The sequence below is a fragment of the Podarcis erhardii genome (assembly GCF_964252035.2).
Source record: "Podarcis erhardii genome assembly, chromosome: 14".
NCBI lineage: Eukaryota > Metazoa > Chordata > Lepidosauria > Squamata > Lacertidae > Podarcis > Podarcis erhardii.
This window is the reverse complement of record NC_138503.1, coordinates 37,313,977-37,340,233: the sequence shown is the minus strand read 5'-3', so window position 1 is coordinate 37,340,233 and position 26,257 is coordinate 37,313,977. Positions and strand designations below refer to the sequence as shown.

Sequence of the window (26,257 nt, the reverse complement as noted above, 5' to 3'; positions counted from 1 at the left end):
CAGCCTGCCACCTGAGGTGACTGCACCACTGAGCAGTGATGAGAGATGTTAAGAGACCCCTATTCCCCTCACTGAGTTACTACAGTTCCCAGATTTCACAGTGAAGAGGGATTGGCTGTAGAACCACTCTGGGGTCTCTTAAGGACTCACAGCACCCCTAACAAGTTGTGGTTCCCAGAATGCTTGGTGGGGGGTTGGAGGGAAGAGCCCTGATTGTTTAAAGTGGTATGATAGTGATTTGTGGTGTGAATGTGGCCTCAGTATCAGACAACTCCTGTGATGTCCTTTCTGACCCCCTCCTCTTTCTTCCTTAGGGTATTACCGAGAAGGCTTCCTGGCAGTGCAGCATGCTGTGGACAAGGCAATCCTACAGTCCCACACCAACACTTCTGCGGAAAGTCTGCTGGAAAGGTTCATGGTGGTCATTCGCCGTTTTCCCTACCCACCCTACGTCAATGACCTCTTTGTGCTGGCCATTCAGAACCAGCTTCCCCTGCTGCTCATGCTGAGCTTCACCTATACCTCGCTCAACATAGTCCGTGCTGTGGTGCATGAGAAAGAGAAGAAGCTGAAGGTAATGCAGTGATAAGTGCTTCTGACAGTCCAGACTAGGCAGCAAGTCTATCTGTGTGGATTTCTGCATCTGCCGGGTATATAACTGAATTTGCAGTTGCACCGAACACCTGTTGACTTTGGGACTCTAATCCCAGAATTTATTACTCCTGGAGAATCATAGGGTTGGTTCCAGCTAGCTCCTATTCAGAGTAAACCCACTGGACCTGAGTTAGTCGTGTTAATTTCAGTGTGTGTACTCTGAGTAGAACTGAGCTGGATACCACCCTTGGCTTCCATCCATTTTTTGGAAAGAGATTGAGGTCCCATCTGCACTATACATTTAAAGCAGTCATATTTCGCATAAAAAGGCAGGTAGCTACTCGCTTCTTGCTTGCATATGTTTTGGAAACAGTAAGTGATCTTACAGCGAGCAGGAAAACTGAAGAGCAATCTATATTGACCAGTCTTTTGCATGGAACTGAAGGGGTATGGCTGGTTTTGAAAGATTAGAAAAGACAAACTGGGGCAGAAGAATGTGTCCAGTGTTTGCTGATTGCCCTTATCTGTTGAAAAGAACTGTAAACGTTCATAAGTGCTCCTGGCTATGGGATTCAAGGGATGAATAATGTTGGGAAGGAGTCAATGTTAGAAGAACCCAATGCTGATTTTTTGCATCCGCAGGAATACATGCGAATGATGGGCCTCAGTAACTGGCTGCACTGGAGTGCCTGGTTCCTCATGTTCTTCCTCTTCCTCTTGGTCTCCAACTTCTTTGTCACCATCCTCTTCTGCGTAAAGGTGAGCATCTCCCAGCTGGTGTTGAAACTTAACACACACATCAGGGTTAGCAGCACACTCAGTGTCTTCCATTTTCAAGGTTTCTTCAGTCTGTCAGTTGCTGCTGAGTTCTGAGTAGATAATGGGACTAACCGCAGGGTATTGATTTTTGCAGGTGAGCAAACAGGGAGCGGTGCTCACAAATAGTGACCCCACTCTGGTGTTTACCTTCTTGACAGTCTTCTCCATCGCATCCATCTCCTTCAGCTTCATGGTCAGCACCTTCTTCTCCAAAGGTAAGCAAAGTGTCCTTGGCTGTTTGTCCGTCAGGATGAAAGAGTGACTGATTTGCATAACCGCTTCTCTCAGGCTGGCAGAATCTGCTGGCTGCTGCTTAGCCTGTGTTTGAAAAGTTTGTTGCCAAATTTGCTGAAAAGCTTGTTGCTTTTCAGGCCTTGCTTTTGGTCAGTGGAAGGCAGAAAGTAGACCCAGATCTGCTGGCAGATCCCTTTGTGCTTCGAAGCAGATAAACAAGGGTGCCTGGAGGAGATTGGGAAATATTCCAAGAATGGCAGCGAGAAAATGGACCTCCCTAATGAAGCCCTCCCCAATAAAGATCACATTCATATTATGTTAATGGCTGCTAAGCTCGCAATTTCACATTACTAGAAAGCGGATAATGAAATTTCTGTTGATAAATGGTATGACAGATGCTGGATTATTGCCCTGTTAGAGAAGGTTACCAATAATATAAGAACCACAAAAGGCAAATCAAACCCTATGAACCACAGTGCAGTCTGGGCACCCTTTTTGTGTACATCAACATCTGATACTGGGAGAATCCACCATCCTGGCAGAAAACAATTTGATTGACCTTGGTTGACTCTCTTGTCCAGTTAGCAAGACAGGGAAAGGCTAATGTCAGTTTATTTGTTGTGCCGGCAAAGGCACGCAAATTGTTATCAGCAGTAATGTGTAATAATCTCACCTGTGGTTTTTTTTGGGGGGGGGTCCCATTTCCTGTTGGTTTTTATGGTTTTCAGCTATTTGATTTCCATTTTATAGCTTGGCTGTGATTTCTTCTTCCTATACTGCGGTGTCTAAGGATAATAAGTAGTTTTGAAAGGAAAAAAGAAGGAAATGACTGCTCTCCCTGCAAATTATACTAGTCATAGCCGTCAACGTTTCTCTTTTTTTAAGGGAAATTCCCTTATTCTGAATAGGATTCTTCGCAAGAAAAGGGAAAAGTTGACAGCTATGACACTAGTGAGATGAAGTAAGCTAAGGCGATGGGAAAGAGAGGGTGGCCAGCCATGGATTTTTGCTTGGAAGGGCTTTGAGTTCAGTTCAGTTCTGGTACTCAAAATTCTGGGGCTCACATGATGGTTCCTTTCTTGGCCCAAGGTTGTGGGGAGGAACGGAAGCACATGCACATCCCTTGTTTGTTTTTAGCCCAACGATAGGATGTCCTCTTGCAATCCACAAAGAGTCAGCCACAAGCTTAACCTCACTTATCTGTAGGCAATCCGAAATGAATCCCGTAGGACTTATTTCTGAGCAGATATGGGTAGGACTGTGCTTTTAAGTTGCAGAGGCAATTAACTCCTGTTTATTCAGCCCCCTGGTGCGGCATTCCACAGCTTTATTGCTTCCAAGTTGAAAGTACAAGAAGCCATGTTTTGTTTCGTTTTGCTTTGCATTTGGCCTGGCAATTTCCCCCTCCTAGTTTCCCAGGGTGATCATAAGGCCAGGAAGCTGGTGGCACTTTGTCTTGTCATATTCTGGATTTGAAATGTTAATTATGAGGTTATGCAGGAGCATCAGTGATGTGTAGGATAGCTGATAACAGACGAGCAGCTGAGTGGAAATTCCCCAGGGGTGTGGACTGCCTCTTTGCAAACCTAAAAACACATGCCTTTTTCTTCTACTACTTTGGCCCGCTCAAGATACAGGATTGTCCCAGGCAGGGAAGTAGGTTGGGTTACCCATTGCATGTAACTTAGCCATGGTTCCTATGGCAGCTCGATTTGTAGTCGATAGTGCTTGTTGCCACTGGAACTGCAAAATCTTCCCCTGCTCATTTGTTCAAGTTGCTATTTCAAGCATCAGAGCAGCTCAGGACTTTTTTTCTAGGTTTTTTTTTTTTTTTGCAAAACTAACTGTCATGTCCCTTGATGCCTTTTTGCTTCCCCACCATCACATACTGGCGTAGAAGTGAATTAAGAACTGGGAGGTCTCAATAATATCCATGCACGTATAGTATTTGCTGCTGTACTGCTGAATAGTAGGCTCAGCTTTCTCCCCCTAAATAAAGCATAAGAAAGGAGCCCTGCAGGTCAGACCAAAGGCTTAGCTAGTCCAGTACAGTATTCTGTTTCCCACAGTAGCTGATAACACTGAATTTCCCTCCTTTGCAACATTATGCATCCCCACTCCCATCATTTTTTTTTCCCATGCAGTGTGCCAAAAAACAGGGTGTGGAATGGTCCCTGAGATGATGGCATTGCTAGATTTGAGCATTGCAAAGTATGCCAGATTTAACTTACATTGTTTTTTAAATTTACTATTGTATTTTAATATTTTGTTGGAAGCCGCCCAGAGTAGCTGGGGAAACCCAGCCAGATGGGCGGGTTATAAATAATAAATTATTTATTTATTTATTTATTATTAAAATTATTTATTTATATTATTATTATTATTATTATTATTATTATTATTATTATTATTAAGTGGGGTGTTTGGGTGGAGAATACCAAGAAAGAGGAGCTGTACATGGCTTCCTTTCAGACGAATTCGTAAGTGCTGCCCTGGGAACCACCGCTAGTCCCTGGTGTGTTTTCAACTAGTCCCAAGACCTCGGTTATCATCGCACAGGAAGATGCCAAAGAGCAAGAGGTTTCTTTGACTCAGCCACTGCATTCTGAAGAGGCAAGCCACCTTTCCACTTTCAAATCTGAAATGAAATGTGGCTAGCCTCTTTCAGCATTTGAAGCAGCTGCCTGTGGAAACATCAGAGGGCTTTGAGCTTTGTTCTCCCTCCCCCTCCCCCATGGCATGCTTATAGTATTAATTGGATCACAGCTTTAAAGCACAAGTTGTAAGGGGAGGAAATGCAATTATATGTAGGGAGTAAGAAAACCAGAACTTTCAGCACTACAAATTTTCTTGTAATACTCTAAGCCAACCCTGGGATAGTATGCCTTGCTTTAATGCGGTGCTGGGGACTTCTAGCCCATGAGCCTAATTAGGCCTGACAAGGCTCCTGATTTGGTAGGTGTCCTTTTTCCGAGTGCAGCCGGTCCCTGCTAAATCCGGATTTGCACCCGGTACCTGGAAATCCCACTGGAATCAGCTGCAAATGTAGCTAGTCCCTGTTGAAGGTGCCAGCAGCAACACCCCATCCCCACTTTTAGCAGTTTAATGGATTGCAATGTTTACATGTCAAAAGCAACTCCAGGAATTTGAGGCCTAAGCAGTGACTATGTTAGGAACTGATTGCAGAGTGAAAAACAGCCAGGTCTAGTGTGTCACTAACTTGAAAGTCTTGTTTGCCCCTGGTTTTCAGAGTTGCGCCTGTAATTCACTCTCTGGAAGAGGCAGGACGTGACTAAGCACAGTGAAGAAGTTTGTCGCTATGGGAATGCAGACACAGACCCTTGTTCAGCCCACCCATGCAAGAGTTTTTCATTTTGATGCTTTTTATACTGAAACTTTCCAGCCAAGCAGACACTAATTCATTTGAGTTTTACAAGTTTAATGTACCTGTCATTGTGCATTAACAACACTTTCTTCTTAGTAGAAAACACTGCACATCAAATCACAAAAGCAATGCCATTTTTAATTGTGCTTTGTTCGTTTTTAACAGATGAAAAAGTTAACAAATAAAAACATTGTTACTTATTATATAAACAGTGATATAATGTGTATCAAGCATGCGTCCAGTCAAAAGTTTCCCTGCATATGGAATGTGAATATGTCAAGGAGAAGGGTTGGAGCCTGACCTCCTCCTTGATGTGCTAGCTTTCCAAATGCAGAGAGTTGTGTGTATGTGTGTTTTAACTTGGCAGAGTGTTCAGATCATGTTCAGACTGCCCCACCTGCAGTCTGAAGTGATACACTCCTGGAAAGGTGTTATAGACGCCATATACCGTGGTACCTCGGGTTAAGTACTTAATTTGTTCTGGAGGTCCATTCTTAACCTGAAACTGTTCTTAACCTGAAGCACCACTTTAGCTAATGGGGCCTCCCGTTGCTGCTGCTGCGCCGCAGGAGCATGATTTCTGTTCTTATCCTGAAGCAAAGTTCTTAACCCAGGGTACTATTTCTGGGTTAGCGGAGTCTGTAACCTGAAGCGTATGTAACCCGAGGTACCACTGTATACATATATATATTTCTTTTTTTAAAAAAAGATTTAGACATACAGTATAAGTCTGGCGCAGGGGGTTGGAACCACATATAGGAGTATTGAGCATGCTCAGTGTACGCAGAATGCTGACTGACTATTTTGGGGAAACAGGGAAGGAAAAGGAGACTGCAATAGAGTGTCCAGGAAAAAGGCATTATCTTGCTGGGGTCCTGAGCAGGAGCACTCCATGCTGCAAACCTTTTTTGCAGGTCCCCCTTCATATTGCATTTTTCTCCACAGTTTCAGCCAGAGTTTAAGGAGCCTAGGAAAAAAGGTGTCAGGACCGCATGGCCCTCTTTTGCCCCTCCCTTCATACACTGGCTTTGATGCCGTGAGTTGGGTTTCCACGAAACAAAGAGCCCCTGTTGAATTTGTTAGTGCACATGAATCCTTGCCGTTATTTTCTCTCAATATTGTCTCTCTCGTTTGCATTCCCAGCAAACGTGGCGGCAGCTGCTGGGGGCTTCCTCTACTTCTTCTCCTACATTCCATACTTCTTCATCTCCCCACGCTACGACACGATGACACACAACCAGAAGCTTTCATCATGCCTCATTTCCAACGTCGCCATGGCTATGGGAGCGCAGTTGATCGGCATGTTCGAAGGGAAAGGTGAGTTGGCTAGGATGCTTCTGGCCAGGCGAGAATCCCACCCTCTTGGCTGGCTGCCAGTTTTTGTGGATGCAAATCCTCCTTTGGCAGAAACAGTCGAGCTGCTTTTGCTCTTTGTGTACGTGCAGGAATGCACAGAGCCCATTGTTAAACTATGGAACTCTGCCGCACAGGAGGCAATGTGGCTGCCAACTTGGGTGGTTTTTAAAAAAGATTGGGCTAGTTCATGGAGGATAAGACTATAGATGGCTACTAGCCATGATGGCAGTGCTCTGACAGTAGGCCTGATCAATATATCACCCAGGATTGGCACAAGGAGTAGACCATGATGTCAGCTTCACTCAGTGGTATATTGCTGGTGAAACCGCCACCACTTCCGAGTCCCTCTGCTAGCTACAGTGGTACCTCGGGTTAAGAACTTAATTCATTCTGGAGGTCCGTTCTTAACCTGAAGCACCACTTTAGCTAATGGGGCCTCCTGCTGCCGCTGTGCAATTTCTTTTCTCATCCTGAAGCAAAGTTCTTAACCCGAGGTACTATTTCTGGATTAGCGGAGTCTGTAACCTGAAGCGTCTGTAACCCGAGGTACCCCTGTACTTCTTCCAGTGAGTGTTGCCATCACACTCTGCCCTCATACTGCGCAGAAGGAGAAAAAAGCTTCATTGGCGAGGCACCGATAACAGCTTGTTCCTCTGCATCTTTTAACTGCTTGGCTGAGGAGTGTGTGGTTGCTGCTCCCCTCAGCTGAGCAGTTAAAGGATCCCCCAGTCCAGCGCTGGTTCCTGCGCAAGAGGGGGTGGGGGAAGCACCAGGGATGACTCAGCTGGGGAAGGGGAGCCCTCCCCATCGCTGGCAGAGCTGCCCAAAGGAGCCCCGCTGCTCTCCCTACTCATCCGTGAGCGGGGAGAGCACCGGGGATTTCTGAGCTGGGGATTGGGAGTCCTCCTGTGCCCCAGGTGAGCTGTACAAACAAGCGGCCTTGTCCCAGCCCGCTAGGCGCTGCGATGAATCCTCCTCAGCTCCCACGGTGAGAGCTGCAGCAATTTCTTTCCTTTTTTTCTTTTTTCTTTTGAAAATCTTTAATAATTTTCACATAGACAAATATACATAACATATAGTACAAAAGACGATACAAATGAATAAAAACAATAAAGTAAGGTAAGTTAGACAAACAAACATAAGCAAATACAATATATTACACTTTCATAACAAATTAAAATATGTAACTTCCAACAATTCTCATTATACTACTTATGTTATCTGTATTCCTTGCACAGATTCACATTATTTTATTTTGTATATAGATATATAATCCACTATTACATTTTGAACAATTCTTGGTTATCAGTATCACTCTTATTTCTGCAAGTTCGTACAGTACATTTTCAAGTATTCTTTATATATTTTCCATTCCCTAAATACCTTTTGGTTTGACATTCCTCTTAAGTTTTCCAGTCAGTTTTGCTAGTTGCTGAGGCCAATGCAGTTTGTTTTTGAACATCGCCAGACCGCGATGTTTGGTTGGTGATATACTGTGATGCTGAAAGGCTGATATCGGCCAGCCCTACTCCGCCATAGGCAATTCTTCTGAATGCCAGTTGCTGGAAACCACAGGAAAGGAAAGTGCTCTTGTGCTCAGGTTCCCACAGACATCTGGTTGGCCGCTGCAAGAACAGAATGCTGGACTAGATGGGCCATTGGGCTGATCCATCAGGCTCTTCTTATATCTTTATGGCATGGCATGGGTTGCAGCAACCAGTGTGGTGTAGTGGTTAGAATGATGGCCCAGGACCCTGGGAAACCTTGGAGCAGTAACCTTGATCCTTGGAGGAAAGTTGGAATTTAATTGTATTAATGCAGATTGTACCATAACAGAATGGCAGGAAATGTTGATTGTTTGCTGCGTTGGTTGTGATTAGCTCCAAAAAGAGGGTGGTGAGATTAGTACTCTGTGAAAGAATGTATTCACCCACGGTGTGAATTGCCTAACTATCATCAGGAGACAGGCAGCCATAGGTTTGTCCTGGGCTGGGCTCTGTATCTGTTGCTGTATCTCCTGCAAGCAGGAGTCAGTGTGAGACCAACTCACATGACTTACCAGCTGGTTATTGAGCAACTGGTAAATGTTTGTTCAGCTGCAATACTCTTGTTGTTCCAGCTCTGGCTGGAATTAAAAGCGGGCTGAATATTTCTTCAATTTTTCTTTCTTTCTCCTGGAAAAAAACACATACAAACAAAAGTGCAGCATATAATAATAATAATAATTAATAATAGTAAAATTTTATTTATATCCTGCCCTCCCCAGCCAAAGCCGGGCTCAGAATGGCTAACAACAGTAAAAATAACACAGTTTATATAAAATCACATCCAGTTAACTGAAATACATTCTAAAATCAATTCATTCTAAAATCAATTCAAAATCAAATTAATGGCAACCATTGGGCTAGAGTGGGCTAAAATATTTTTTATTTATAAGTGTATTCTGTGTACATTGTTGTTGTTGTTTAGTCGTGTCCGACTCTTTGTGACCCCATAGACCAGAGCACGCCAGGCACTTCTGTCTTCCACTGCCTCCCGCAGTTTACTGCCTCACATGGTGCTCTGCAAAGAACAGGTTTGATAGGTATCTAGTCCAAGAGGTTTCCAGTCTAAAACACGTACAGGGAAAGTACAGGGAGGAATAATGGAGACAGGGATAAACAGGGAAAGAAGTTTAGCTGGTGCAGCCATTTCCTCAAAACCATGGCCATCTGCTCAGCACCTGATGTCGCAAGTGATGTCAGGTGTGGGGGCAGAGAGGAATGTGGCTTCCAGCGCACAGTCAGGAGCCTGTCAGCTGATAAACATGCCTTTTGGAATCACCTGTGGCATTGTGGTGATTAAAGTGTCAGGCTAGGACCTGCGAGACCAGGGTTCAAATCCCCACCCACTCCCGCCAGCATGGTTGATGGTCAGGGCTGATGAGAGGTCACCATGTTGACTGCCCCTTGTCTGAACGATTCCTGGAAGAACGGTTTTTGAGAAGGCAATGGCCTGGAGGCTCTCTCGTAGGCAGATGTTGGAGTGTGAAGGATCAAGGGAGAGTCAATCAGGTCTGCAAGTATCCACCACAATCAGTGGCGGCTGGTGCCCATTGGGAGTGGCAGGGCAGAAGGCAAGGAGCTCAACAGCAGGTGGAGCCAGAGCCCATGGCAACTAATCCTAGCTTTGTCCCCATCTTCTCCTTAGCCACCCACCCTGTCTCAGGTCCTTATCTGCAATAACCATGAAGTCTGTGCACTCTGTTTCCACGGTTGGAGGCAGAAATGCTGCGGAATACCATTTGCTGGAAACTGCAGGAGGGGAGAGGTCTCCTGTGCTTGAATCCTGCTTGCTGGTTTCCCACAAGCTTCTGTTTGGCCACTGTGAGAACAGGGTGCTGGACTAGATGGGTAATTGGCCTGATCCAGCAGGCTCTTTTCACATTCTTAGCTTCTTAATCCACCATCATACTGGACTACTTCGTAAGATTGTTGTAAAGCTACCCAAGATAGTGCATGCAATGTGGTTAGAAGACTCAGAATCTTTTGTTGTGTTGAAATATTTCTTGTATACTCCAAACCGGCTAGTAAATATCCTCCACAATGATGTAGCATTAAATATTTCAAACAAAAACAACTTTGGGATCCTAATTCGGGAGGAGAGGGTCAGAAGAAAGGGATGTCTTGTTCCCCACCCTGGCCCCTCACATTTCAGGTCTCAGTAATGTATTAGCAGCCTGCTTTCACTTTGCGCTGTTGGATGCAAAACAGAACTTGGATGCTGAGACCACATAACACCAGTCTTGAAAGACCTACATTAGCTCCCAGAACGTTTCTGAGCACAATTCAAAATGTTGGTCCTGACCTTTAAAGCCCTAAACGGCCTCGGTCCAGTATACCTGAAGGAGCATCTCCACCCCCATTGTTCTGCCCGGACACTGAGGTCCAGCGTTGAGGGCCTTCTGGCGGTTCCCCTCACTGCGAGAAGCCAAGTTACAGGGAACCAGGCAGAGGGCCTTCTCGGTAGTGGCACCCGCCCTGTGGAACACCCTCCCACCAGATGTCAAAGTGAACAACAACTACCAAACTTTTAGAAGACATCTGAAAGCAGCCATGTTTAGGGAATCTTTTAATGTTTGATGCATTACTGTGTTTTAATATTTTGTTGGAAGCCGCCCAGAGTGTCTGGGGAAGCCCAACCAGATGGGTGGCGTATAAATAATAAATTATTATTATTATTATTATTATTATTATTATTATTATTCTGTTTTCCAGGCACTGGGGTGCAGTGGAGGGACCTTCTGAAACCAGTCAGCGTGGACGATAACTTCACTGTGGCTCACGTCCTAGGGATGCTACTCCTGGACTCGGTGCTGTATGGCTTGGTGGCCTGGTATGTGGAGGCCGTCTTCCCAGGAGAGTATGGCATCCCACAGCCCTGGTACTTCTTCTTGATGGTGAGTCCTGTGCTGCTCTTTCTCCCAATGACCAGCTGTTGTGTAGCCTAGCCTGTGCCAACCTGCTCCCTCCAGTTGCTTTGGACGACAACTCGCAAGTGGTAATTGAAAACGTCTGGAGCTTAGTAACGGGGAAGAATCCAGTGCTCAGATTATGCTGTGACGATTCTCAGGAGCACAGAAAAAGAGCAAGTTGTGGAACTGAGAAATGGAACGTTTGTGGTGGGGTTTGACGCTGTGAAGACACATGCAGAGAAACTTGGTTTGTCACCCAAACCTGGACACCTGGTTTTACTATCTCTGGACTAGCCATAAGCTGCCACCAAGGTCTCTTTTATGGTTTACAGCTCATGATTTGTCCAGAGAGCCAAGCCATGATTCTGGGATTGAATGGCAGGCTAAACCAAACCAGCAGAGGAGTGACTGGAAGAGGAGCAAAGCAACTGTGATCTCCTCTTCTAGGAAGTACATGGCCATGTTTATGCCGGGACTTGGTTTGACCCAGCGTGGCTTGTGAGCCAGGCCATTGTTTTAGGCCAGTGGCTTTCAACCAGTGTGCTGTAGCACCCTAGGGTGCCTTGAATGATGGTTGGGCGTGCTGTGGGCAACACTGGCCTCTGTCCCTCTTTCCTTCCCTCCCTCCTCTGATGCCCTCTTGCGTCTCTGCCTCCCAGAGACTTGCACAGCTGTTTGTTGCAGCATCCCTGGTTATAAGCTCCCCAGGCAAATGGTGCCTCTGGGGCTGGCTAGGGGATGCTTCCCAGGCCTCTGTGGAACAGTGTGAGGAAGCACCTTTCTTTGGGGTGGGTGGGTAGCTCAGTGATCAGGGGTGGCAGCAGCGGCTGCCCAGACAACTCCCAAGGAGAGGGGAGAGGGGAGGAGGCTGAGGGAACACTCCACAAGGGAGGTTGTTCGAAAAAGAGTGAGAGGCTGCCAGCTCTGCAGGCAAGGGGTGATTTAACTGGGCTCCTGAGCCCCACAGGGGTGCCGCAGAAAGAATGTAGTTGGTCAAGGGAGCCATGGACTCAAATAGGTTTCAAACCTCTGTTTTAGGCAAACAAACAAGGCATAGTAGCTGATCTATTTCTGTCTTCATTAGAAGACATCATAATAGCAATTAGTTGCAACAATTTGTTCTGCTACCAGGCTTCCTGACCTGGATATATGTGAGCTCCATTTGGTATCTATGAATAGCTAAAATGAATATTGAGTCTTCATGAATCCCTGATGCTCATTCTTACTCTTGCATCATGCAGGCTGGGGCTGATGGGAGCTGTAGTCCAAAGCATCTGGAGGACACCAGATTGGGAATGGCTGGTACTGGGGGTAGAAGTTCACCCTGTTTCATTGGAACCAAACAAAATAGACAGAGGACCTCAGCTGGCATAAATAAGTAGTAGAGTATGAGAGAGTGAGAGATTTGTTTACCACCCTTCATCCGAAGATCATAGGGTGGTCTACAACGTAAAAATACAAAATGAGAACACAAAATACATACTAAAACAAAAGCAAGTCAATAGTTTATTGCAATTTATTCTTTTGAGCATCTGGTATGTGGCCCCTGGAAGGGTGAATGTGGCCCTCAGACTGAAAAAGCTGCCTCACCCCATCAATGAAATAATTGACAAACTCCAATTGTTTGCAACAATAAGAGCCTCCCTGTTTGTCTCTCCTTAGCCTTCATATTGGTGTGGGAGTCCTCAGACAGTGCTGGGAAAGGAGAAAGAAGAGGAGGAGGACCCAGAGAAGGCCCTGAAAAGCCAGTACATAGAAGAGGAGCCGTCGGACCTGGTTTCAGGGATCAAAATTAAGCACCTGTCCAAGGTGGGTTCTTCTGGGATGCCGCACTCTGAAAGCTGAGTTGTGCAACAGCAGCTTATGGAAAGAGCACCTGAATGCCTGTTTATGCATACATCTCACTTGGCTGTCCTCAGGTGTTCAAGATGGGGAACAAAACCAAGGAAGCCGTAAGGGACCTGACCCTGAACATGTATGAGGGGCAAATCACAGTGCTTCTGGGGCACAATGGTGCTGGGAAGACGACGACTTTGTCCATGCTCACAGGTGAGGTTGGGCTGTTGGGACTAGGCTGGAAGGCCTGTAGCACAGTGGTAGATTATCTGCTTTGCATGTGGAAGGTCCCAAGTTCAATCCCTATCATCTCCAGGTAGGACTGGGATAGATTACCTGCCTGAAACCCTAAACAGCGGCTGCCAGTCAGTGTAAATAATACTGAACTAGAGGGACCAAAAGGTCTGACTCAGCATAAGACAGCTTCCTAGGCGCCTATGATCATCATCATCACCATGCTGAGCCTGAATAATGAGTCAAGGCTATATTTACAAAAACACATCTGTTAGGAGCAAGTGTGCATAAAAAGGAGCATATTAATGAAGATAGAGAAATGCGCTATATTTGCTTACAAAATGTGGGAATTCACAACCCCTACCTGATAATAGGTTACAGCAATTAACAGGGTTTGAAATGGTTGAGATTCAGTTTATGTACCACACAGGCAGCAAACTGGGATTGGATACACCCAAGAGAGAGTTGTGGACAGTCTTGGCAGGGATACTATAAAATGCCTTTTAAACCTTCTTGGACTTTAGGGGATCCATCTAATCTAATGGCTGCTAATCTGAAGGCTGTTCCTTTTCCCCAGGACTGTATCCTCCAACAAGTGGCCAAGCATACATCAATGGCTATGAGATCTCCCAGGACATGAATCTGATCCGGAAAAGTCTTGGCCTCTGCCCTCAGCATGATGTCCTCTTTGACCAAATGACAGTGGAAGAGCACCTGTACTTCTACTCTGGGGTAATCTTGGATAAATATTGCAAGGCTTCTTTTAACCCTTTGTTACATAGCATGGTGTAACATAGCATGGAGATACCCCACATTAAATGAATGGTGTATATTCTCACTTAGAACATCGGCAATCACAATCTTCTGTAAAAGCAAAGGCCGTGCAAACACCAAGCTTATCTCTCAGGCTGGAGGGAGATGCAGATGGTGGATGCGCATTTCTTGGGCTTGTGAATGCACACATGAGCTTTTCCTATGTGCAGCATTGATGCACCTTCAGGCTGGTGCCACAATGTGGACAAAGTGCAATAGGGTTCTGGGGTCGGCAGCTGTCAACTACAGGGACTAGAAACCTGTTTGGGTTTTTTGAACCTTTTTGTCTAACTGGGGTTTAGGAATCTCTGGTCCTCCAGATGCTGTTTGACTCCAATTCCCATCAGCCCCAGCCAGCATGACCAATAGCTAGGGATGGGTCACATATTCCCCAACCCTGATTTAAATGAAAGCAGCAGCAGCATGTCATCCCATGTGCTAACTCTTTTTCCATTCTATTTCCTCTCAGTTGAAAGGTTTTCCTGCGGAGAAATGTCTAGAGGAGATTACCCGCATCCTGCACATCCTCAGCCTACAGGAGAAACGCTTCTCTCTCTCTAAAGCATTGTCTGGGGGGATGAAACGGAAGCTCTCCATTGGCATCGCACTCATTGGAGACTCCAAAGTGAGTCTTGAGAGTCCTCTGTTTTCTTTCTTCGTTATTCTTTCTGCCACCCCATTTGCTTCCATTTCCCCCTGCCACTGCATGAAATTAGGCCTCAGGCTGCCCCCCACTTCTCTAACAATTGCGCCAAACTCTCTCTCTTCTGTATTCTAGGCACCGTATTTTTCGCTCTATCAGACGCACCGGACCATAAGACGCACCTAGTTTTTAGAGGAGGAAAACAAGAAAAAAAATATTCTGAATCAAATGTTGTTGAAGAGGCTTTGCACGGCTATCCCTGAAGCCAGAACAGCAAGAGGGATTGCTGCTCAGCTCTCCCTCTTCTGTTCTGGCTTCAGCGATAGCTGTGCAGCCTGCATTTGCTCCATAAGACGCACACACATTTCCCCTTACTTTTTAGGAGGGAAAAAGTGTGTCTTATAGAGCGAAAAATACAGTATGTGCCCTTCATATCTTACACCAGCTGTGTTTCACCTTGCACTGAGGCCTCTTCTCTCTGCACTGTCTAGGTGGTGATGCTAGACGAGCCAACCTCAGGCATGGATCCAGTTTCCCGCCGGGCCACCTGGGAGCTTTTGCAGCAGCAACGGAGCACTCGCACCATCCTGCTCACCACACACTTCATGGACGAAGCAGATCTGCTGGGCGACCGCATTGCGATTATGGCAAAGGGGGAGCTCCAGTGCTGTGGGTCTTCACTCTTTCTCAAGCATAAATACGGTAAGGAGAATCCCCCTTGTGCCAGCACCTGACTTGAAGAAACCCACAAAGAAATAAGGACCTTGCAGTGGGTGCCATTCCCCTTTGGTAGCATTCACAGAATTATTTCATTCTGTATGAGACTGGGAAGGGGAAGAGCCTAGTGACCTGTATGGGAGAGGGGCTTTAAATGTGGGTGCCCTCACCAATGGTGTGTATATATTCTGCATTAAAAAAAATTAAAAAACCTGTCAGGCACCTGGCAATTTCAGCGTAGCAATTGTTATTGCAGGGCAGCCTGTTGGTATGTAGTTTGAACACCCCTGAATGCTTCTTGACTGGATGGAGTTCAGTGGTAGATCATCTGCTTTGTTTGCAGAGGGTCCCATGTTCAAGCATGAGACTCTTAATCTCAGGGTTGTGGGTTCGAGCCTCAGGTTGAGCAAAAGATTCCTACATTGCAGGGGGTTGAACTAGATGACCCCTGTGGTCCCTTCCACCTTTGTATTTCTATAATCTAATCCCCAGCATCTTCAAGCAGGGAAAGATCCTTGGTCTCAGACACTGGATTGCTGCTGCCAGGCAGTCCTATTAAACCGTGCTGTGCTAGATAGACCAACAGTCTGGTGCATTCAGACATGGGAAATATTTCGTTCATTTTCCTGATTATAACGCTAGCACTTCTGTCTTGTTTAAGGAAGGTTTTTTTTTAAAATGACTGATGTTTTAATGTATTTTTAATCTCCTGTTGGAAGCCAGCCAGATGGGTGGGGTATAAGTAATAAATTATTATTATTGTTGTTGTTGTTGTTGTTGTTGTTGTTGTTGTTGTTGTTGTTATTAAATATTTTCAATGTCACTTTCACACTGCAGTGCCTGTTGTGGGACTGTGGCTTTTTTACTGATATACTGACATGTCACACTAAATTAAATTCACACCAAGTGGATGTGCAGTGACATAAGAACCAACATAATTGGACAATAGTGTTCCTCCCCAACCCTTTCCTCATATACCTGCTTTTGTTTCCCCATGATTCCCCCCATGAAAAGGGCAGAAAAGAATTGTATGTCAATACGCTTTTTATTTTTATTTTTTGTTTTTTATTAGTTTTCCTGATGAACAAACACAGAGAATTAAAAATAGTATGCCAATATCCTTCCCCAAATTTCACCACTTTAGTGATTTTAGGGGTTAAGGGGCACAGACAGTTTTTTAATGGAATCAACAAAGAAATCACTGCATTCCATTAGATTTCCAGAAGTGGTTTTACATCACATTAAAGCTCCAACATAATGCGGAAATTAACAGTTAGGTAAGATGTCAGGGAAGTGGAACAAAATAAATGCAACCTCAGCATGAGGCAGCTTTCTATGTGCACACAAAAATCTCTTCTCTTCTCCTGCACTCCCCCCCCCATCTGTTCCCTTTCAGGTGCAGGATACCACATGGTGATGGTGAAGGAGCCATGCTGCAACCTTGGCGAAATCTCCCGTCTCATCTATCACTATGTGCCCAACGCCACCCTGGAGAGCAACGCTGGGGCGGAGCTGTCCTTCATCCTTCCCAAGGAGAGTACACACAGGTAGTGTTACCCTCTGCAAGAACTGATGATGGCTTGCCAGGTCGTCATCGGTGTGGGAGCTTTGTCCGTTGTGAAACTGCAGTTCCGGGTCTCTCTCTAGCATTTACAAATTTGGGGCATGTGTCTAAGCCAGTGAGAGCTCACCTTCTCTAGGCGAAGACTTCACCCTCCAAGGATCACGTGCCAAGAGTGGGTGTGGCCAAATTGTGAAATTGGACTGGCAAAAACTGCCTTGCAAATTGCTTTCCCCGCAGCTGGTAAACTCTTGTCTGCACACCGTACATTGGAAGTGCATGGAAAGCACATTCCCCACTTCCCCACAAGAACCCCTGGACAAAGGGGTAGGAAGCGCTTCCTCTGTGTAATATAGGGAATGTTAGGGATATGCTTTGAATGCTGAAGTTCTTTCCTGTTTCCTGCTGCTTTTCCAGGTTTGAGGCTCTGTTCACGGAGTTGGAGTTACGCCGGGAAGAGCTGGGCATTGCCAGTTACGGAGCCTCAGTCACCACTATGGAGGAAGTTTTTCTCAGGTAGGGCATTGGGGAAACTAGCAAGGAAGGTAAACGTGCTCTTTCAGCAGGAGTAAGTGTGAGTTAAAACATGTTGGATTTAATTTCTTTCTGAAATAAGATTCGGATGTATATTGAGGGGGAGGGAATCTGAGATTAACAGTGCAGTTCTATTAACAGTGCAGTTTGGAAGAAATCCCCATTGAGTTCATTGGGACTCAAGTAAACAAGATGATGAGATGATTTGGCAAAACAAAATTTGGCAGTGGCGGGAATAATTTCACGAAAACATTTCTCCTCAAATTATGGGTCAATGCCATGAACTTCTGGTCAAATCCCTGTTTCTCTGCAGTCTGAGGAACCTGCGCTCGCTTCTCCCTCTGCATCAGATGAGCAACCCACATGCGCTGCCACCTTTTGGTACAATTTGTGGGGGAGGGGGAAGCACAGAGAAGGAGGGGCAGTGGCTTCATGATTGGCATCACAGCTGATCGATCAGCATCCTGCACAGCCATGCTTTGAAAAGAGGGAGGGTTGTTCTAAGATTGAAGAAAGGGGCAACCAATCAGACCTGCCCAATGCATACTCTGTGAAAGCCCATTTCTGCTTCAAGCAGAAATGGGTCCAGAACATTGTGCATGACTCAGAAATGTGGCAAGTGAGCTTCCAGAAGAGGCTCATTGCTAAAACTTGTATACAGGTATGACGCTGAGGTTGTTGGAAGCTAACCTCTGGGGTGACTTAATTTTTAAAAACCCACAAACTCCACCTAATGCTGATGGCATTCGCTTACATGGATTCACTCTCTTCCTTTAAGAGTTGGCAAGCTGGTTGATTCCAGCATGGACATCCAAGCCATCCAGCTGCCAGCTTTGCAGTACCAGCATGAACGGCGATCCAACGACTGGGCCATGGATGACTCCAGCAGCCTGAGTGGGATGACCGACATGACGGATGACAGCGGGGCTCTGATCACGGAAGATTGCTCCAACATCAAGCTGAACACGGGGGTGAGCTCTGATTGGTTGCTCTGGTGCCATGGGGACCCACCAGCCCTTGTGAACATAGCAATTGATTAATCGTGGGTGTTGACAAAAATGGAACTCACCATACTGTATGGCTTGAGTGAGTAGTACCCCGAATGTGGCCATGCCTTAGTTCTGAGGAGTTTTGTTTCCAGCCCCTTTCCTAATTATTCCTAAAGTTGAATCCAGCCTCTACCATTAGCCAGAGCACCAAGGACACTGGAGTCTTCAGCCTCCTGGGAAGATTATCATTGTTTCTAGGATAACTGCCTGATTTTATATTTGACTAAAATTCTCACCCATGGTTCTTCACATGCTCAAACTGCTTTTGCAAATAGAGTAGTACCTCCGGTTACATAACCTTCTGGTTACGTAAACTTCAGGATGAGAAAGCGGCAAACCCAGAAGTATTTGACCGGGTTTCGCCGCATGCGCAGAAGCAGTCCTCAGGTTGCGGAAACCTCGGGATCCGACCGGACCTCCGGAACAGATCCCGTCCGCAACTGGAGGTACCACTGTATATGACCTAAATGAGTGTTCATTACTGCTGCATACGTATACAAAGCCAGACAAATTCATAATAATAATTATGAAAAATTATTATGATTCATAATAATATTGCTTATTGACGGCTGGTGTGAAATTTCTTGGAAGTGTTAGGCGCAACTGTGTACTTAAACATATCCAAGAATGGCGTTGTAGTTTTAAAAACACATCACTATTTTTTTTTTTAAAAAACCATATTAAATGAAAAGGGGGAATGCTTCAATTTTTATCAATAATTGCTAATGCATATTTTATGTAAACCCCTCAAAGGTTTTTACATTGAAGCAGTATACAAACAAAATACAGGTGGTGTCCATTGGATGTGTGATTGCTGATGTGCAGGTCCTTTGGACCCAGAAGAAGGCAGAACAGGGACAGAGTGGGGTGTGCTTATATACGCTCCACCGACAAACGCGGGGGCTAGGAATGGAACCCCCACAAGGAATGGTCACCGCCTGCATATAAATAATAACAGCAACAATGCCCTGTTAATATCAAAGTTTATCTAATCTTCCAAGGGGACCCACCTTATCAGTATCCTTAGCCTGCTCTTTGTCTTCATAGTTCTACCTCTGCTGCCAGCAGTTCTATGCCATGTTTATGAAGAGGGCTGTCTACAGTTGGCGCAACTGGAAGATGGTGGCAGCACAGTTCCTGGTGCCTCTGATCTTCACTGCCTTCGCCCTGATTGTGGCCAAGACCTTTCCAGGCCCACGAGACTCTTCCCTGCTCAAGATGACCTTAAATCCGTATGGACAGACTACAGTGCCCTTTTCTGTCTCCCAAGAATTCACCCTGGCCCAGAGACTAGGAGAGCAGTATAAGGATATCGTGGACTCTCAGCACCAAGGGCCACTGGAGGTAGTGGGTGAGTATCCGAACCAAGGCAGAGAACAGATATCTAGTCTGTTTTTAAGGCCTTTCAGCAAGAAGAGATGTTCCAAATCTTCTGGGTTGCAAGAGAACAAATAGGAGCTTCTGCCAAAACGTTTGCTGTGGCTCAGCAGCTGGGATATGGCAAAATGCTCATGGGCATTGGAAGCACCTGAGGGAGAAGGCCCAGTCCAGAATGTACAATATCAAAGTAGATGCTGGAAGGGGTGGAGGAGAATGATAGTGACTGGTATGTGCCAGCCTTGGTGCATTTGGCAGATAGGGAGACTGGGGAGCAAGGGATTAGGGCGGAAGGCTGTGGGGGAGTAAGGGAGCAAAAAGAGGAGGAAGATAGACTTCCATGTAAAGTTAAACACCCAGCCAACTTTGTGGCTGCTGGAGTCTTAAAAACAAGATTCTGTCAGCAAATACCAAGCTTCAGTAGGCTGTTCATAGACATTATTTATAGATATTCTGCTTTACTTGAGGCTTCAGGTCATGCCAAAATTTGGCCTAGTTTCCAGATTCTGGCACCTTTCGCTTTCCTGGAAATCCCCATATCTGTTCAAACAGCAAGTTTCTAGACCTCAGGGTTGCAGAGAAAGCCTTCCTCCACTAAACACCTGTAGCAATATCTCCTAATGGCCCATCTCAAATGGCATCTGATTGGCCAACGGAAGGACCACTTAGGAGGCCTGCTGCATTGACGAAAGTGTTGTTGCAGGTGACCTGCAGGAATACCTGATTTCTCGAGCAGCTGAAGAAGGGGGAGCCTTCAACGAGCGCTACATTGCGGCAGCTTCCTTCGAAGAAATCGGGGATCTCGTGAAGGTGACGGCTTTCTTCAACAACCAGGCATTCCACTCGTCTGCCGCAGCCCTTCTCCTGGTTGACAACGCCCTGTTGAAGCTGCTGGTTGACCCCAATGCTTCTATCTCTGTGGCTAACTACCCACAGCCCCGCAACACAACAGAGACCGCGAAGGACCAGCTCATGGAGTGAGTTGATTCTTCCTCTCTTTTGAACAACGATAAATTCACTCTTTATTTAATTCCTTTATATACTGTGTTGCCTTTCCTCCAAAGAGCTGAAAGTGGTGTCTCGCCTCTCTTTTTAGCCTTACAACAACCCTCTGAGGCTGCCACTTAGAGAGCAGCTCTCCTGCGACTCTATTCCATTTCCCTCCCAGCAGTCAGCCACCATTCCATGCCCACGGAGCATACTCAGTGTTTTTGGAGAGTTCCCTTTCCCCCTTCTCCTAAAATTTCCCCCGTACAAACCTCAGGATTCTTGAGTCTGTCACTACCACTCTCTCTTACACATGGCGTTTGCAGTTCTGTTGGCTATGCAAGGCCTGGCACCTGAAGAGCTGACTTTCCTGATATTAGCAAAAATAGTGAAGGATGGCTGTCTTTTTTAAAATTATTACTTTGTACTGTATTAATTTGGGACACGGGTGGCGCTGTGGGTTAAACCACAGAGCCTAGGACCTGCCAATCAAAAGGTCGGCGGTTCGAATCCCCGCGACGGGGTGAGCTCCCATTGCTCGGTCTCAGCTCCTGCCAACCTAGCAGTTCAAAAGCACGTCAAAGTGCAAGTAGATAAATAGGTACCACTCCAGCGGGAAGATAAACGGTGTTTCCGTGTGCTGCTCTGGTTCGCCAGAAGCAGCTTAGTCATGCTGGCCACATGACCCGGAAGCTGTACGCCAGCTCCCTTGGCCAATAAAGCAAGATGAGCGCCGCAACCCCAGAGTCATCCACGACTGAACCTAATGGTCAGGGGCCCCTTTACCTTTACCTTTACTGTATTAATTGTGTTTTGTTTTTAAATTGTTTTGTGAACTGCTTTGGGTGCCTTTATGCTGAAATAGCAGGATAGAAATGTTCTTCCAGGGGGTCCTTTTAAGGATGGGGAAGGGGATTGCCCCCACCCCCAGCAGGGCTTATTCCACTCTTCCCCTGCTTGGTGCCCTCTGGATGACTCCCAAATCATCCCTGCTGGTTGGGGGTGATGGGAGTTGGAGTCCTGATGGCGTCCAATGGTTGGTGAAATCTGGCTTTATCCCTTTCTCATCCCTGCTGCTCCCTGCACACCTGCCTTTTCCCCTTGGATTGGGAAGACGGAGAAAGTGCAAGTGTCACCCCTTCATGAGCTAGACTTGGTCCAGGGCCTGCCAGTTGCTCACCTTGTTGCGCTGAAGTTCCTAGAATATACTTGTTCTACATTATAAAACCCCTGATTGGATCTTTTCTTGCTCTTGCTTGCCTTAAGCCTTTTGGGTAGGTGGGCTGCTCCTTTAAATAAACATCCCTGGTCCTGCTCACCTTGCTGTCTTTAATGTCCGATCAGAGGCCAGACGGGTTTCGCCATTGCAATCAACTTGCTCTATGGAATGGCATCGTTGTCCAGCACCTTCGCTCTCCTGCTCGTCAGCGAGAGGGCCATCAAGGCCAAGCACGTCCAGTTTGTCAGCGGAGTCTATGTCGTCAATTTCTGGCTCTCGGCCCTCCTGTGGGACCTCATCAACTACCTCACGCCTTGTGTGCTCATGCTGGTAAGTCAGCTCAACTGCAGTCCCCAGGAAGTTCTTTGCCGGTGGTTTGGCAAAAATGTACCAGGAGATGTATTCTGAAAGAATCTAGCCGAGGGCCAGGGGTGGGACATGCTAATCAGGCACATAAGCAAACTGGCTCAGTGGTAGAAATCCACTTTGCATGCAGAAGGTCCCAGGTTTGATCCCCAGTAGCTTCACGTAGGGCTGGGGGAGACTCCCTGTCTGGAATCCTGGACAGCCACTGGCATTCAGCGTAGGCCAGGGTTTCCCAAACTTGGTTCTTCAGCTACTTTTGGACTACAGCTCCCATCATCCCTAGGTAGCAGGACCAGTGTAGTCCAAAAACATCTGGAGACCCAAGTTTGGGAAACCCTGGTGTAGGCAATACTGAACTTGATGGACCCAATGGTCTGACTCAATCTAAGGCAACTTCCTGTGCTCCTAATTTCTAGATTTGTGTGGGGAAGAGCATTATAATCAGTGCAAACCAGCAAAACATAAATTCAAACACTCTGATTTGTTTATGTTTATTAGATTAAGTAAATCAATGACTGAACCAATCACTAAAAATTGAATCAAAAACTCATTTACTTAGCAATTGGATAGAATACTGCCTGGATGTATTCTCTCCCCCCCCCCCAAAGAATCCTAGTGACCATTCCCCCCCCCCGCCAAATGAAAGCTGAACATTCAAGCAAAGGAACGCTGACTATTCCTAAGAGGTGTAAGTTCATACGCCTCCTCCTGCTGCTGCTCTTATAGCCATGGTGCTCATATCAGTCCCAAACTGGGCCAGTGACAGACATTTTGCATCCAGAAAATCCTACACTCAGTTTCAGGCATCTGCAGTTCCAGGGTTGGGCTGGATGACCTTCAGGATCCCTTCAAACTGTCTGGTTGCATGATCTTCAGTTAAAAGAATCAGGAATGGGAAAGCCCTATACCTGACAGGGATGAATGGATCAAACTCTTTTCTAGTTCATCTCAGTCTTTTATGTGCTCATTCTTCTGCAATTAACCCCCCCCCCAAAAAAAAAACTACATATGAATTTGTATGAATTTCTCCCCCTAAAATGTGTATTTTTGTGTGCATTTTCTGCTGAAATACTACTCCCCCCCTTCATTGGTTGATCCCTCCCTCCAGGTGATATTCCAAGCCTTTGACGTGAAAGCCTTCACCCAGGACAACCACCTTGTTGATGTTATGCAGATCTTCCTCCTTTACGGCTGGGCCACTATCCCCCTCATGTATCTGCTCAGCTTCTTCTTCTCTGTGGCTTCTACGGCCTACACACGCCTCACCATCTTCAACATCTTCTCAGGGACAGCCACCTTCCTGGCAGTCACTATCATGAGCATTCAAGGTAAGGGATCAGGGACCCCCATCCCTGTTGCGGATCACGTTTCCTAGTCTCAGCAATATCCTTGTGCACACAAAGAGTGATTCCAGTCAGTGCTGTTTCCAGGGCATGGGACTCTAACCTGGAAGAGGCAGGAAAACTCCAGGCATCCTTTCTATGACAATTTTTGCTAATAATGCTATTGGACTAGTCATATGCGAGCCTTTCCCCCCAATGCTGTTTGTGCCTGAGAAAGTTTTGGGGCAGTCATACTGCTTCATTCCCAATCAGTGCAAAATTATGCAGTATGTTGCTGAACTCCTATAACTTTTCACACCACAAAGGATTTGGGGTTTAGGGCGAGTGTGTGTGTCCCACTTTCATTGCACTATTGCCCCTCTGGACGGCAATAAATGAGGTAGCCTTGTTGCAACTAAAAAAAGCAGAACAAACCCACCCTTCACACACTTTTATTATGTCAGGGCCATGCTGCAGAATACATTTGCAATATAAACACTAGTCTGGAGGAGCTATATCTAAGGCTAGATCTGATATAGTGGTGCCTCGCAAGACGAAATTAATCCGTTCCGTGAGGCTCTTCGTATAGCGGTTTTTTCGTCTTGCGAAGCAAGCCCATTGACAGCTTAGCGGATTAGCGCTATTAGCGGTTTAGCGGCTTTTAGCGGATCCGCTGATAAGCGGCTTATCAGCGGATCAGCTGATAAGCGGCTTAGGGCTTAGGAAAAGGGGGGAAAAAGGGGGAAAACCCAGCAGGAACTCGCAAAACATTTTCGTCTTGCGAAGCAAGCCCATAGGGAAATTCGTTTTGCGAAGCGCCTCCAAAACGGAAAACCCTTTCGTCTAGCAGGTTTTCCGTCTTGCAAGGCGTTCGTCTTGCGGGGCACCACTGTATTTGATACTCTCTACAAGGTGGAAATTTGCAATGCTGTTAGCATGGTGGGACTACTTCTGATCTTGTGGGGTCCTGGCAAATGTCCAGCTTTAACACCATCCAGAATACATTTTAACATTCATTGTTTGTTTGTTTAAAATATTTATAATTATGTCCCTTCCTAATGGCTAATGCAAGTATATAAGCCAACCCCATAAAAGCAAAACACCTACAAATCCTAAAGCTTTATCACAATCGAGATTGGAGATGTCACAACCAGGGCTGCCTGGTTATCACTGACCCATGGCAGGGCCTTTTTGCTGGTGGTTCCGCAGTTGTGGAATGCCCTCCCTAGTGATGTGTCCCTATCATTAACTTTCAAGATGAATTTGAACACCTTGCTTGTTTTCAAACCCACCAATTTGATGGTTGCAAAATACTGCTCCTGGTAACCCTCAGATCATTGGATGGAAGAATAAATAAAATTTATTATTATTATTATTATTATTATTATTATTATTATTATTATTATTTTATTTTAAAAAGGTTTTATTATTAAAATAATTCAGGTATGTTTCAACATTTTTAAGGATTGTATGAAATGTATATTTGTATACTTGTATATTCATAATATGTGTGTATTAATGCTGAATTACTTTTTAAAAAGTTTTTAATTGTCATTGTTTTCAGAATCACTGTGCTCTGTTTCTTAAAGTACGCAGCCCAGCTCCCAAAACTGGGCAGGAGAAAAAAGAGCCTGATGTAAAAAGGAGGAGGAGAAAAAGAATTATTAGACACAAGCATAGCCATCCTCTATGTATGAACAGGGCAGATTCATTAATATACCTGACTATCAAAGGCCACTTCCCTGACCTTCCCACGTTTTTCTTCCAGAACTTGGAATGGTGGATCTCTCAAGGATGTTGGATAAAGTCTTCTTAATCCTACCCAATTACTGCTTGGGACAAAGCATCAGCAAATTCTACCAGAACTATGAGTTCATTCAGTTCTGCACCTCCTCGATCGAGTCTCTCCTTGTCTGCAAAGTGTTTAGTGAGTATCTAGAATTACCGTATTTTTCGCCCTATAGGACGCACCGTCCCATAAGGCGCACCTAGTTTTTTTTTGGGGGGGGGGAATAAAGGGGGAAAATTATTTCCCCCCCCCAGGCATGGGGCTGGGGCGGGGGAAGCCCGAGCTTCCCCCGACCCCAAGGCCCCAGAACTGGCAACTCTCTGCAAGCTGCAGGAGCCCAGCGCTGGGCTCCCGCGCCTTGCGGAGAGTTGCGCGAAGTCTGGGCGCACTGAGCTCAGTGCGCCCAGCCTTCGGCATGCAGGCAACTCTCCGCAAGACATGGGAGCCCAGTGCAGGGCTCCTGCGCCTTGCGGAGAGCTGCGCAAAGTCTGGAGAGCGAGAGGGGTCGGTGCGCACCGACCCCTCTCGCTCTCCAGGCTTCAGCGAAAGCCTGCATTCGCCCCATAGGACGCACACACATTTCCCCTTCATTTTTGGAGAGGAAAAGGTGCATCCTATGGGGCGAAAAATATGGTAATCTTTTCGTCTCTGGCTTCTGTGGCAAGCCAAAACATCTTCTTCTTCTTATTATTATTATTATTACTATTACTATTTATAAAATTTGTATAGTGCCCTATACTCATAGATCTCAAGGTGGTTCACAACATAAATTGCAATATTAAAAAACTCAAAATACATAATAAAAACAAAGATAACCCAATAATCCCCCCTTCTGCAACACATTTAAAAGGGCATTAGATATCAGTCATTACACACACACCCCACCCCAGGACTGCCACTGAAAACAACAGCCTTGCATCAAGCTCACTGCTTCCCTTCCCTTGTGCATATTCAGTGTTACCCGTGTCC

At 45.9% G+C, this 26,257-nt stretch overlaps 1 protein-coding gene across 2 annotated transcripts in view; it reads left to right on the top strand.

Moving 5' to 3' along the window:
* ABCA3 (ATP binding cassette subfamily A member 3) overlaps positions 1-26,257 on the top strand; it is a 73,939-nt gene that overhangs the window by 32,705 nt on the left and 14,977 nt on the right. For both annotated transcript variants that reach the window (XM_081839503.1, XM_081839504.1), the window contains exons 6-23: positions 315-574; positions 1,237-1,353; positions 1,508-1,628; positions 6,176-6,349; positions 10,645-10,826; positions 12,504-12,650; positions 12,761-12,890; positions 13,489-13,643; positions 14,194-14,349; positions 14,859-15,069; positions 16,481-16,631; positions 17,063-17,161; positions 17,958-18,150; positions 19,276-19,579; positions 20,309-20,582; positions 21,937-22,141; positions 23,286-23,505; positions 25,268-25,426. In XM_081839503.1, coding sequence (XP_081695629.1) covers positions 315-574; positions 1,237-1,353; positions 1,508-1,628; positions 6,176-6,349; positions 10,645-10,826; positions 12,504-12,650; positions 12,761-12,890; positions 13,489-13,643; positions 14,194-14,349; positions 14,859-15,069; positions 16,481-16,631; positions 17,063-17,161; positions 17,958-18,150; positions 19,276-19,579; positions 20,309-20,582; positions 21,937-22,141; positions 23,286-23,505; positions 25,268-25,426 — 3,258 coding nt within the window. The remainder of the gene's footprint in view (positions 1-314; positions 575-1,236; positions 1,354-1,507; positions 1,629-6,175; positions 6,350-10,644; positions 10,827-12,503; positions 12,651-12,760; positions 12,891-13,488; positions 13,644-14,193; positions 14,350-14,858; positions 15,070-16,480; positions 16,632-17,062; positions 17,162-17,957; positions 18,151-19,275; positions 19,580-20,308; positions 20,583-21,936; positions 22,142-23,285; positions 23,506-25,267; positions 25,427-26,257) is intronic.